At 40.0% G+C, this 14,478-nt stretch overlaps 1 protein-coding gene across 1 annotated transcript in view; it reads left to right on the forward strand.

Annotated features, from left to right (window-relative positions):
* LOC111566186 (netrin receptor UNC5D) overlaps positions 1-14,478 on the forward strand; it is a 195,974-nt gene that overhangs the window by 149,455 nt on the left and 32,041 nt on the right. Inside the window, exons 6-12 of the mRNA XM_023266654.3 lie at positions 985-1,152; positions 3,338-3,502; positions 3,831-3,863; positions 7,169-7,354; positions 10,069-10,218; positions 11,623-11,841; positions 13,107-13,191. Of these exons, the coding sequence (XP_023122422.2) occupies positions 985-1,152; positions 3,338-3,502; positions 3,831-3,863; positions 7,169-7,354; positions 10,069-10,218; positions 11,623-11,841; positions 13,107-13,191 (1,006 nt within the window). The remainder of the gene's footprint in view (positions 1-984; positions 1,153-3,337; positions 3,503-3,830; positions 3,864-7,168; positions 7,355-10,068; positions 10,219-11,622; positions 11,842-13,106; positions 13,192-14,478) is intronic.

Consider the following 14,478-nt stretch of genomic DNA (forward strand, 5'->3'; position numbering starts at 1 on the left):
CTGTGTCCGCAAAAGAGTCATGACGACAGGTCTGCAGTACAGATGATCAAAGCAGTGCCAAACAGCTTTCGTGTCTGCATCAAAATATCAATGTTTGCTACAGAAGTATGGTGTCAAATTGGCACCTCAAGCAAACTCTACAAAATCATTAATATAAAAAGCACTGCTCAGACACAGCGTGTGGCCTTTTTCACGCTAGAGTCTAATGAGCAGGTAATGGGCAAATGATCCCTCGTGTTCAAACAAGGAGACACAGGCACAATATTTACAAGAACTCAATTATTAATGATGGAAAGGCTGTGACGCGGGCTGTCACTACTCCCCAGCTTTTATCTGCCAGCACTAAACACCTTGTGTAAAACACTGTGTATAGCTGCAGGCCAGCAGACAGTGTTTCCAGCAGTTTTATTGCCTTGTAGAAAGTGAAATTATTATGTCATACTAGCACCACCTCCTCTCACATTGAAGGATAACCTTAATTGGAGTGTTTCAGTGCTCGTTTTACTGATCTCTCAGCCTGTTATTTTATTTTTTCAGAGAGAGAATTTAGCTGCTGTATGAATGCATCTGATTCTTTCTGACACCCCATTGCTGAGGTACATCAATCATGAATTTCCATACTGCTAATGAAGTCCCTGACAGACTTACTATTCCCGATAGCCTCCAACAGATGTACAATAATGGAATAGTAGTATTTCTTCCTTCCCTATGACAGCAAATGAGCTGATTAGTCGATCATCCTGTATTATTTTAGGTAACAAATCAGCAGAGGAGGCATAAGTAGACAGAAGGAAAGATGCTGTTGATCATTTTTGTAAGGGTTTTGTTTTGGATGTTCATTGTCACCTCTGAGTGAACCCTATGTTGCAGTCACTCTGGTACTGTTTTACATCAGACAGATATAACGGTAACCACACAATGTATACCAGTTGCATTCTTGTAGAACCTGTTCTTACCATTTTCCTCATCTTTTGGCACATACAGTGAATGGAGGCTGGTCATCGTGGACAGACTGGTCCCCCTGTAATGTACGGTGTGGTCGGGGTGTGCAGAAACGTTCTCGAACGTGCACAAATCCAGCTCCTCTCAATGGAGGAGCCTTCTGTGAGGGCATGTCAGTGCAGAAGAGCACCTGCAACACAGTGTGTCCAGGTAAGACCCATGGCTTATAGTCGCCATGCTGTTTATGTTTGTGCTTCATAGCATGCTGTACTCGTGTGTAGTTTTTGAAGCTGTTTCTGGCCTCACATATCCCAGTTCTGTTAATTTCATGAAAATTAGCTAACATTTGAAAGCTTTGCAGCTACTGGTTAGGTTTGCTTCAGTGATCCCTCCATTTCTTTTGATTCAGCTGCTGAAAACTCTCACTGTGAAACTGATTGTTGACTGAATTGTTTGGCATTTCGGAATAATACACTTATTTTGCTTTTTTGCGGTGTCATATAAGGAGATCAATACAATAAAAATATTATATCAGTTAAATTCTATCCTGCTATCAGTTGACTCGCTTAGCTTTGCACCAAGCATGGCTCAACCCAAAGGTAGCAGAAGCCACCTACCAAACTTCTAAGCTGTGTTTTTGTTCTTTTTTTGCACACAATTCCACTTTCAACATTCTGAACTCCAAGCAGTTTCTTGGCACTTCCTGTCACGTTTTTCTCACTGTGGGTTCATTTTTCACTGCAATATAAAGTCGTACACCTCAAACTGCTGTTTGGCTGCAGACTCCAGGAATTTTGAATGTCAGCATGTCCTTCAGTTGCATCAATATTGAGCGATGTCTCTCTGCTCAGAAATGTCTTACTACGCAATAATAGTGTGACGACAAATAAAGCCAAGGAAATTGTCCCTGTGACTTATGGCTCATGTGAGTTTCTAGTATCTGTAAGTTGTTTTTTTTTTACCTGAAATTGTAGCATTTGTAGTCAGCAGTATACTCCTTTGAACCAACCGCATTTCACCATGAATGCATCTCATGGCTAGTGACAGTGGGTTGTATCTGAAATCTAATGCAATGCACCTTATAAAACAACAAGTGAAGGGAATATGTCTGGGAAACAGACAGATGGGCAAAACATAAAGGGATAAAGAGAACCTAAGAGAGAAAAACAAACAGTAGGAGCTGAGGTTGAGAGAGGAAGAGCAGAGCAGCAGTTCTATTTATCAAAGTGGCTGTGTAATCTGTTCTGCCCAGTGTTTTTGTGGGGGTTTTTGCCTAAATTTATTATTTCAGCCACTATACACTATAAAGGAAAATGCTCATCAGGTTTAAGAAAAAAAAAGTTATCAGGGGAATACAGTGCACTCCTCCACACATTATCTCTTCTTTGCCAACTGTCTGCTATTGAAGGATTCTTTCTCCCGCATCTGAGCTTGAGCATAAACAGGGTGAATTTGCGTTTAGATTAGCAGCAAAAAGGGGACTTTCAGAGCATTTGGAGGTGGAAAGGAGACTTGATGGAATATGGCATTTGCCCTTCAAGTCAGCAAGACTACACAGCATTTTGGCACTCTGAGGAAGAAAATGTTTTTAGTCGTTCAACTGTTACTTTGAAAGTGTTTTCTCATAAACCTCCAGAGAACTATTAACCCTTTGATCCCCAAAACCCACAGGGCAGTATATAAGGCATGTTGTCTTCACAAAACCGTCAAAACTACGCCATTGATCAGAGTCAGAAATTGTCAAAACAGAAAGAATCCTCATAGTTTGAATGATTTGACATTCCTTGAATCATTCATCTGTGGGATTCCATTAAATTGGGAATTTTTTTTACCAAAAATAAGCTTAAAATTGTAATATTTCATCATGTCTTATTTAATGATTTGCCAAACATAACAATAAAAATGTAAACTATATAGAATTCAGGCCACTGAACTGCAGGCTGATTTGACAATGAGCAGATAGGAAACAAGTATGGCAACAAATTAAAAATCTAAGTAGTAAAATATGAATAGTATGTAGAGGGAACTGTTTTCAGTACTGATAACACCCGTGGGCTCTTGAAAAAGTTGTATACGTGCTGGTCATTTTTCAATTTTCTAGAATAAGTAATGAAAGAAATACAACATCTGTTTATCTTTTTAATTTGTATCATACTGCAGAAAAGACATTTTTGAATTCTCTTTCCTTCTGATCATGGCTGTGCTGTTTTCATAGAGGTGCAGGACTTCATATTGCAGTAATAAATGAGCCCACAGTGATCAGAGAAAAGCGCATCCTCTTTATTCTTTTACTTGTATGAGTTTATATATTCGCACATGTGCATGTATTCACAGTGAATAACACTGTGCTCCAACCATGCAAATCAAGCATTTGTGTTTGTATCCGATCCTTCAGTCGATGGCAGCTGGGGAGAGTGGAGCGAGTGGTCATTGTGTAGTTCCGAGTGCGAGAGGCAGCGCAGCAGAGAGTGTACAGCTCCGGAGCCCAAACATGGAGGACGACTGTGTGACGGCGTGGCGCTGGCGACCGACAACTGCACGGGCGGCCTCTGCACACAGAGTGGGTAACATCACATCCCCTCTTCACCGCGTAGCAACGACAAAAAGACAGTTTAGCATCATTACTGTCAGTCCCATTGTGTTCAGGGACTGTGTCATTATAGATTTACTGTGCATGATTTTTGACGGTGTGGGCTAGATCATGATCATCGTTATAATCATGCTCATTACCAACACCCTCATCAATCTTTGTTATTCATCCACCCCACTCCACATACATCACACACAGTGTGCGTAGGCATGGATGCATACACAAGTGGTAAATTAATCAAATAACGCTTGTTACACTCAAAAACATCTCAAATTACGATGTGTGTCTCTGTCTGCAGATCGAAAGTTGCTCCATGATGCCAAGCCACAGGGTGAGTTTCTCCTCGGTTCTGTTTTTTTCTAAGTAACACTGTCCCTGCAACCTAAAAAGAATACTTAATTCAGATCAGAGAAGGAGGCATCTTGATTATGTTAATACAATGATGAAGAACAATTGTAATTAGCGAGCGGGTGGTCTTCATATTCACATGGCACCTATTTTGCAAAATAGGCTTCAGCTACTTGTTTTAATTGTTGCAAGGCTCCACTTCTGTTTGTGTGCAGTAACATACATTCAGAAACATTTGGACAGTGACACACTTTTTGTAATTTGGCCTATGTCATGATAGGTTTAAAGAGCAGACTCCAGCTTTAATGTAGACAGTTTAACAAATATATTACATTAATCCCTCCATTTTCACAGGTTCAAAAGTAATTGAACAAGCTAAAGGTTGTTTATATTTCTTTGAAACAAATCCTTTTCAGTTGGTTGTTTGGCAACCTGAACCCATGAACCTACAGACCATCACTAAATGCAGATTTTCCTCCTTTGAGATGCTTTTCCAGCTTTTTACTGCAGCTGCTTTCAGTTACTGCTTGTTTGTGGATCTTTCTACCCTCACTAAGTGAAAATACTTGGGTTTAGGTCAGGTGACTGACACAGCCATTTAAAAATATTCCAATTCCTTTGCCGCAAGAAGCTCTTGGGTTGCTTTCGCTGTATGTTTTGGGTCATTTTCCATCTGTACTGTAAAACGCCTTGCAGTCAGTTTTGTAGCAATTGACTGAATCTTAGCAGAAAATATAGATTTATACATTTTGGGATTCACCTTGCTGCTTCTATCAGCTGTCACATCATCAGTAAACACTAGTAACCCAGTTCGATTGGCAGCCATATATGTCCATGTCATAACACTGCCTCCACAATGTTTGGCAGATGGTGCAGTTTGCTTTGGATCTTCCCTTCTCTCTCCATACTCTTCCCTTCCTGTCATTCTGCTGAAAGTTCAACTAAGTTTCACCTGTCCAAAAATGTTTTGGTCCAAACCCAGGCAGGGTTCTTTAGATGTTTTTAGCAAAGTCAAAACTCACCTTCTTGTTCTCGAGTGTTACCAGTGGTTTGCATCTTGAGGTAAAACCTCTGCATTTACATTCATGAAGGCGTCTCTTGATTGTAGACTGACAATGACACACCTACCTCCTTCTGTTCTACTTGTTGTGAAGGGGTTTTTCTTCACTCCTGGCAGAAAGAACTCTGCCATCCTCCACTTTAGTTGTCTTTTTGGTGTTGCTGAGTTCGACAGTGCATTTCTTCCTCTTAAAATTGTATTAAATTTCTCTCTCTGAAGTCTCTGGTACATCTGTTTGGGGTTTTCAACCTAATGATGACCTCCTTCACTCTTTGGACTACCTATTTAGACTTCAAATGAACAACTACCCGATGCAAATTTAGCTTTTGTTTCATCTCCTTAATTTGTTATAAAATAGCCAGTAAACCTGGCTTTCAAATTGCCCATCTATTACCATTTTCTAATACTTTTGAGCCAGTTAAAATGGATTGAGAATGTTAAAAAATATGTAAAATGAGTGCAATATTTCTGTTAAACCACTGGAATTGCAACCTTAGGTCTGCATTCCAATCACATCGTGATTACTTCATTGCATATCTATTGTGGTGGCGTACAGAGGCAAAATTATGGAAAGTGTGTCACTGTCCAAACAGTAATTCCTTGATTGACGAGGATAGTAACAACATGACCACATCCTTATCAGCACTCTTATTCAGTTCTGGTAGTGGTTCTGCTTAACAAATAAGGGATTTTATCACAAACTGCACTGAAATAGAAATAAACTGTTGGCAGGAGGTACATCACTCTGACAGTGTGGTTTAGAAAAATGACAGTCTGCATCGCTCATTGTGAGTCGTCCCTTCCTTAAAATAGAGGTGAGAGTTATTTCAGATACAGATGTTCAGACAGACAGGCGGCAAATAGCATGTATGACGAATGATAATAATCATTGTTGTTATTGATAATATTACAAGGATTTTTTTCATTCCTAGAATTAATTTAGGCGTATAAGAAGTCTGATTAATTTTTGTTTAAAGCATTCAATCTCCAGGTTATTTGTCTGCATCACTGAGTGGATATTTCTCACTCGTGGCTTCCAGTAAAACATTCAGACTGAATATTGTGATGTTTTCTCTGCCTGTTGTATCCATTCCATCCCTTGAACACTAACATAGTGTATGCTGTTGTCCTTGCAGTGCTACTAAGTGACTGTAAAAACAATAGAAATAAAATACTGTTAACAAAATACGACATGAGATAAAACAGTGTTAACTGCAGTTGTGGATGATAATGAGTTGTATCAAATGTTCCTGACTTTTATTACTGTTATTACCTCAGGTTTCCTTGCATTAATACCAATATATCTGAATGCAGCAGGTATAGTGTTTCAAGTCAAGCTGCCTGTGGTTAACCACTGTGTATCCACTGCTTTATGCATTATTGCTGTGTAGGGAAATGAGCCATTTTAAACTGCACAGTTTGCACAGAGAAAAATCAATTTGGTACCTACCAAGCCACAAGCACATGTTCTCCTTACTTGTCCTTTAACACAGTTATGTATTTTTGTTTGTCAGAAATGGGAAAAAGAATGCGGCCAGGCTGCCAAAAACTTCCCAAGCCCCCAATTAACCTGCTACTGTAGCTGTTAATACCGCTTTGCATATTTCGTCAATTTCTTCTCATTTGAGCTTCAGGCTACTTAGAGGATTTCTCAGCATGTCCTGTTTCAGCGAAGATCTCATTATCTTTCAAGAACAAGCTAGCAGCTCCTTTATTTCCCACTCATTCTTTGTCTTTGTGGACTTGGACACTGCAATACTGGTGGGACCAGATAGAGCATAATCGTCGCCGATGAGCTAATTTAATGAATTGGTTTTGTCACATTATCCCAGTGGAACGCAGAGTGCCTCCAACACCAGAGCCAAGCAGTGTTTGAAATGACAGTCAGGTGCTGGGTTGATTATAATCGCGTTCCTTCCGAGGTTCCTCATTAGTAGCTTTAACACTGCAGAAATGGAACAGTGAAGCTGTGCATCAGGAGGCAGGGCAGAAGAAGAAGAGAAAACAAAAAAGGCACTAAAGTAGCTTGTAACCAAGGTAGACCTGCTTGTTATAACAGACTTCCACAACTTTATCTCAGCTGATATTCCTCAGCAACACAGATTTTCAGTTTATTTTGGGAGGAAATGTCTACTTGCATCCTAATTAAACGCAGTAGGCTTGGAAAGCAAAAGCAAGAAGTCGTTCAGTAACACACTTCTCTTTCTCACTTATTCGAACTTTCCAAGGTGTGGAGAGCAGCAGTGATGTGGCCTTGTATTCAGGTCTGGCTGCAGGGGTGGTGACGGTGGTGCTGCTGATTGTTGCCGTCACTCTTTACCGGAGGAGCCAGAGTGAGTACGGTGTCGATGTCATCGACTCCTCGGCTCTCACTGGGGGCTTCCAGTCCTTCAGCTTCAAGACCTCTCGTCAAGGTGAGCCAGTCACAAATCAGTTTCACACAGAATTGTGCCACAAAGGACTAAATCAAACTGTGAATGAACTTTTTACAACTTACTGAACTCAAACTGGGAAATGACAGAAGACGTATTTGTTCTTGCAGTTGAAATAACAGGTAAGATACCTGTTTTTCTTAAGAAATTATAAGCTTTTGTTTGATAATTATATGGAAATTAATTTTAAAAAACACGTCAAAATACCCACAATTTATAGTGCTTCCTCAGAAAGTTTTGGACTGTTGTTGGAAAGGACATCTTCGATATTTTACTCTATACATGCACAATATGCAAAAGTAATTTATGTTGTTAATTTGCACCAATCTTGCAGTATTTAATGAATTGTCTGAGATATGCACGCTGCTTGATTTGTCATTCAGAAAGTTAAGATGAATCACACATGATTCATTCCTGCTGCTTTATAATAGCTACAATTTTAATTAATAATCTCCTACGGGAGAAAATCCCATGTTATTCCAAACAGTATAGACTTCATCCCTTTTAAATTAGTGTTTGGATGTGCATTTAAATCTGTAACAGATAAAAAAAACAACTCCGTGTTAGAAATATAAGAGAAATTCAGAGGGTCTTTTGAAGAGCCTCTACACCATGTAAAGATACTAAAAAATCTGACTTTGTAGTAAGAGGTTGTTAAAGAACACTTTAAAACAAACGTGCCAAAATTGCACAGTGCTGTCTAATTTTCATATATACGACCGTGGAGGCACCACTACACGCACCACAAGCTCAGCCACCAAAAAGACGGTTTTGCAATGAAAACGGCAGTTGCAATGAATATACCATGAAAATACAGCTTTTAATTGCCTGTGCTGTAATACATTTATTTATTGTGCATTTTGTTTATGCTACTTTGAGACTGGCCACTGTAGTCACATTAATTTAGTTTGTTTGATGATTCAAAAGAGAAAAAAAACCCTATAGAGTTGAATGAAGGCTGCAGTATGCCTCTTAATACAGAGAGACTAAATTAAATGTTCATTTTCAAACATATGGAGAACAGAAATGAAGAAGGGAAGCTATATATAGAAAATAACAAGATACACCATATATATACATATACATATACATATAAGTACACTCCGATACAGTATTAATGTAATTGTATGCATTCAGTACTGTTTTGTATTTATATATATTTATGCATCTTGTAAATTATGCATACATTTTTGTTGTATTATGATATAACTACATCAATTATTAAAATGCTTCAGGAGCCGCAATGACAGTATTTAATTTTTCAGTTTGTTTACTTGAGCCTTCCAGAGATTTTTGCTGTCTGTGCAAACGTCCAATAACATGCAGTGTAATCTATAAAGCATGTAATGCATTTGTTGCTTTATTGCAAACATCAGTGTGCCCCAAGCAATAAACATTCACTGAAAACTTATGTTAACAAGCTCACTGTGTGTTGTAGACATGTAATTTCACTCTTATGTATTATTACTTAGGCTTTCTTTCTGGGACCGTAAATACAGCACAGTGTTAAACAACAGGTATCTCATTTGGGTAATGTGTCAGTTTTTCTGTATTATCTTACACACAATAAAATTTGAATTAAATATTCATGATTCCAAAATTAAAAATGTAATTTATTAATGTTTTCACTTTTTCTCGCTGAGCCCCGAATGCAGCATTTTTGGTCCCATGTCGCTAAACACAGAAAAATAAGAGCACAGTAGCGTGTTGTGTTTTGCCCCACAGATTGAGGCATATTTTTAAAGTCTGGCATTATGGGTCGCTGCAGCAGCAGCCCTCAGCAGGGCATAATAAAGTTCATTTTGATAACACAGCAGGAGCCAGGGAAAGCTTTAATCTTGGTCCCTGTTCTCTGTGTTAGAGAGGCTAAAACAGCCAAACCCCCATAAAATCCGACATGTCCTCTCCACATTCTACGTTTCACCCTGCTATATGTGGCCACAGTAGTAGAACAGTAATCAACTTATTTCTTTTTTCACTCACATTCTCCATCACCAGTCACCCTAGCAAACAGCTCACCTAATTCCTGACAAAATAAAGTGGCAATTTACATTTTTTATCTCATCAAGAGAAACCACGCTGTGTACTTAACTATGTCTTCAGTTGTCATTTTATGGTTGCTGGAGCAGCCTTCAGTGAGTCAGTAATGACAAATAAATACCACCTTACAGTAACCAGATTAATAGATAATCATATCTGTATCTTTATCTGTTCTGTGTTTCTCGATTTTGATCTCAACTTTTGATTCCAGTGCAACATATGTACAAATGGCTACAATATATGTCTGAGTCAGTAGCTTAGACTTGTACCTCAGCCTGCTTGTCCTGACTCACTAATAAACTGTTATACTTCAATTGGAGTATGGAATATGTCACTTATGTTCACCAATATTTTTAAACCACAATGGTATCAAATTAGATTATAATTACCATATCCCTCCTATTGTTCAGTGTTTGTCACTTGAAACCAAGAAAATGATATATAAGGTGTGTGTTATTCTTATTTCTGTGCTGAACATATTTCAGCAATATTCAGAAATGGATAAAAACGAATTGTTTTGACATACCCTTAAGGGATTTTAAAGTCGGTGTCGATGGCACTCCAGTTGAAAGTGTCACGCTGTAGGCAAGTATTTGTTACTTAATGATGTGTAAGTGTTGACAGTAATTTGCTTTTCCTCTTTGTGTGTTTTCCAGCGAACCCCCTGCTCATTAATTCATCCCTGCAACCTGATCTGACAGTGTCACGTACCTACACTAGCCCCATGTGTTTTCAGGACTCCATTGACAAGGAGCTAATGGCTGAGCGCTCACTCCTTGACCCGTTGCCTGATCTTAAGGTCAAAGGTGAGAAGACAGAACTGTCAAGAAAGCTCATTTCTGTGGGAATTGGTGTGTTGCACAGCTCTGTGGTTACAGTCAGAACAATCCATCTTGCTTTAAATCTGTTTTTCTCCAAAGACAGTTTCTGAGAAGTCTTTCATACAAAGAAAAAATTATTTGGGAAGGCATCTGAAATTACCCATTTGCCAATCCATGTCTTCTTTTGTTGGCCTTTTATTCTGATTCTGAGTTACACTTCAAAATCAGTGTGTTTTTTTAAATAATTGGTCAGAAGTGTACAATCATTTGAAAACGGAAAAACACAATCATATTATTTCAGTCTTACAAATCCTTTTTTATTGTTTTTTTTCTGTCACATTTTGCTCACTGTGCTCTTATTTTTCACTGCAATATAAAATTCTCATCTATATGGAAACAGCATAATCATAGCAGAAAGCAAGAGAGCTCCATATGTCTTTTGTGTGACATAACGCAGTAATGTCGCCATAAATCATAAAACAGAAATAACAAATGTTGAATTTCTTCAATTAGTATATATTTGTAATCAGTATTTTTTTAACTGGTGTCACTATGTACAACAAGTGTCCACAGGTGTTACAAGTACTGAAAAACATAGTGACTCTACATACTATAGATATTTAAGTATTTAAATATTTAACTTGTTTCTATCCATGTCTCGTATATGCAGCCTGCAGTTTAGCCCAGGTCAGCTAAAAAAAGTCCATGACTTTTTGTCACATTCCTCTTGTTTCTTTGATACTTGTGCCTTCTCAGTTGTGTTGAGGAGCGCAGAATTTTGAGTTTTTTACACAATCTGGTTGCTGCAAATTATACATACAGGTCATAATCATGAAATATCATGATTTTAAGCTTAGGTTTAGTCAAATTTCCAAACAATCCCTGATACGTTCAATTAAAGTCAGAAAGTTTGACATCATAAGAGAAAAGACTTAAATTAAGGCATCCAATGCACGTAACATAACTACCTGAGACTTATTTGAGAAATCTGTAAGCCCCCATACTTGGCATTGGCAGTGACAGTTTGCATTGTAGCATATAGACATACAGTGAAACTATTCCTCACGGCTGCTCTTGTGTGTATGGGACTGGACAGTCTAAATACAAGACACCACCCTCCAAACTTAAAGGCAGAGTGTCACTCTTACTGCAGCCCCAGGTACATTGCATGTCAGTGACAGGTTTGCTGAGCCTAGTTTCAGCTCTTTGCTGAGCTCTGATTGGACAGTGACTGTCTGGAGTTGGACAGTCACCATATTGTGTAGTTTTGCAGTAAGCTATAAAAGAGCTGCTTTCCTGCTGTCACAACTGTATTAAAATGATGCTTATGTTGATGATGTGACTTTGTGTGGCTCCCACCGAGTCATGGTGCTTTCACTGTATCCTCAGGGGCAACAGAAAGGGCAGAGTACCACGTCATGTCCCACCCTCAGACATTTCCAAGGGGCCTGGCTCCAGACTACAGAGGGGTTGCAGTGGGGACAACACTAGGAAGAAGAGGCAAAAACCTTTTTGCTCCACAAGTCTCTCTGACTCCCAGCTGGCCTCTGCACAAAGCAACTGCAGTGTTTGGCCATGCTGGAGGCAGACTGATGGTACCTAACACAGGTGAGGCCATTTGATTTAATAGGTTCCTGCTGTACACCAATCAGCCATAACATGAAAACCGCATAATGTTGTGTAGCTCCCCCTCATGCCACCAAAACAGCTTTGATCTATTTGGCCATAGACTCAGGACCTCAGTGGGTGTCTCTGGTGTCTGCCAGCAACATATAGGCAGCAGATCCTTTAGGTCCTGTGAGTTGGGAGGTGGGGTCTCTGTGATTTGCTGCATCCTTTTGGCCAAGGCCTTGAGCTCGTAGTCGTGTTCCTTGAGCTGTCCTGGGTCATTTTTCCAGTGTAGAAGGGTGTATTGTCGTGCTGAGGGAAGCTGCCGGCGTTTTGGAATGCTGTTACCTTTGGGAGGTGTGCAGTTTTTTGAGTGGTACATGTAACATCCACATGAAACCCAAGGTTTGCCAGAAATACATTGCATTGTCATAGGATAATTGTTGTTATACATGTCACTTGTCATAGGTTTTAATGTTCTGGCTGTTTATTGTATGTGTAAACTTACATTCCTTCCACAAAGATGCTGAAATCTGTAACTTGCCAGACTTTGAAACTACAGCAAAACTGATACAGAGCATCTCATATAGCATTTTGGAGTTGTTTGACCTTGTCAGAGTCGATCTGCCGCAAAAATGTGAAAATGTCATCAATCGAACAGGTAACATGATCTCGAATATATTATTTCCTGAAGTGATGAAGTTAGACAGCATTGGCATTTTTAACCGGCTGGTGCTTCCCGGCAAACTAAACCAAGTATGGAAAGTGTTTCTAGCCTGGGTGAATGCTTCATTTACGTTGTTTCATCCGATGAATTAATTTTATAAAGTGTTTCAACATTTTAAAACACATATGAAGATTAGTAAACAAGTATTTGTAGTGTAAACCTGTGTTGCTCGGTCTGCTACATTATTCAAGCAGCTATTTCTCTTGGCCTACATTCATCATCCTGTCCCTCGAGGGGCTTTATCTATCGCTACATTGGCAGTAATTGTTTATCATACAGTAGAGTGTTGTGTAAGTTTGTGTGTGTCTGTGCCACGGAAGGAGACAGCTTGTGTTAGTGTATGCTTGTGAGAAACAGACTGCTGGCAGCATTGATTCACAAGGCCCTTGGAGACTTGCTTCCGTCACCTTTTTCTGGGGCCGTCACCTCTCTGACTGTCACCTCCAGTAAAGAAACCCGACAGCCGAGCAGGTGTGTGTCATGTGTGTGCATGTCTGGCTGTGTGTTGATCGGTTTTTGCATGCCTCCTTCTCTGCAGGTATCAGTCTGCTGGTGCCTCATGGGGGGATTGCGGAAGACACTACCTGGGAAATGTACATGAGCATCAACCAGGAGGACAGCAGGTGAGCGACTCTCACTGAGGTAGTGCAGTCTGCTTCTTAGGATGCTCTCTTTTAATCTTTCAACACGTCACACCGCATTTCTCATCCCTCTCCCAACCACGTCATCGTCGTCTCTTCTCTCTGCCGAGCAAACATGCAAAGATGAACACAGACCCTCTCTTTTGGAGACTCTGCAGCAGCATGTACTGTTCATGCACACACATACTGATGCATATATTCCCACCCAACATGCAGTCTTTGCTCATCTTGCAGACGCTACAGGGGAGGACATGATGTGTCACAAATACATTGGCAGCTGTAGACAGATTGCATTACCGCCTTAAGCAACTGTCTCTGCAGAAGAAGATACACTCCACGACTCTAGTAGCCTGTTTTGTGTTTATAGGCATAACGTTGACATCCTTCTTCCAGCGTGACTGGTTAGAGTGGTGAAATATTTGTAATGTTATAATGATGGATGGTTTCCTTTGATGAATAGAGGTAAGGCTCGATATACTTCAGAACTTCGAACAGAAACCTATTATTGTAACTTTGTCGTTGAGATTTTCACTCAGCTATTACTCAAGGAGTAAAAGGCATTATAGATAAGAACTGTTGAGTTACCTTGGACTCATATGCAGCACAGCCTCAAAAGCTATCTAACAACCAGGAGTCACTTTTTGAGCATGTTCTTGATTTACAGCAGACGGTATCAACATGTCAGTATGCCTGTGTGAAACTCTGCTAGCGAGCTATCACACTAACAACATGGCTAACCGCTGGGCTTCGCAGTGAAATTTGATTTCCACATCCAAGAGAGAATCAAAAGTGACATTTAGTGTCCTCTGCAGTTCCACTCACCTCACTTCTGCCCACCCATTAAGAGCCTGGGGTCATGTGGGAAAGGAAGCATATCAAAGGTCACATATAGGTTGTGGCTCAGAACACTCTTAGCGGGCTGGTTGCACACTCACCAGCCTTAAGTCTCCCCAATTCAGCCGAGCAGTTGCCCTCCAAGCTCCTGCTTTGCTCTGATAAGCCTGATGCTGTTTACTTCTCTGGCGGTCGTTTAAGAAGCTGCAGGAGCTGCGCACCACTGAGCTGTCAGTCAAAGCCTATCTTCTGACAGCCGCAGAGTCCAGGGGAGAAATTGGATCCTTTCTTCCCATTCAAACCTCGGTCATCTACATAAAACGATGCCTTCCTTTGCAAAGAATAGGAATCGATCAGCTCTGGCTCAGTTTCAGGTGTTCACAAGAGCTCTCGGCTGTCCTCTGGGCTTCACGAAGTTGTTTTGTATGTGATCTT

The sequence above is a fragment of the Amphiprion ocellaris genome, chromosome 17, assembly GCF_022539595.1.
Source record: "Amphiprion ocellaris isolate individual 3 ecotype Okinawa chromosome 17, ASM2253959v1, whole genome shotgun sequence".
Lineage (NCBI taxonomy): Eukaryota > Metazoa > Chordata > Actinopteri > Pomacentridae > Amphiprion > Amphiprion ocellaris.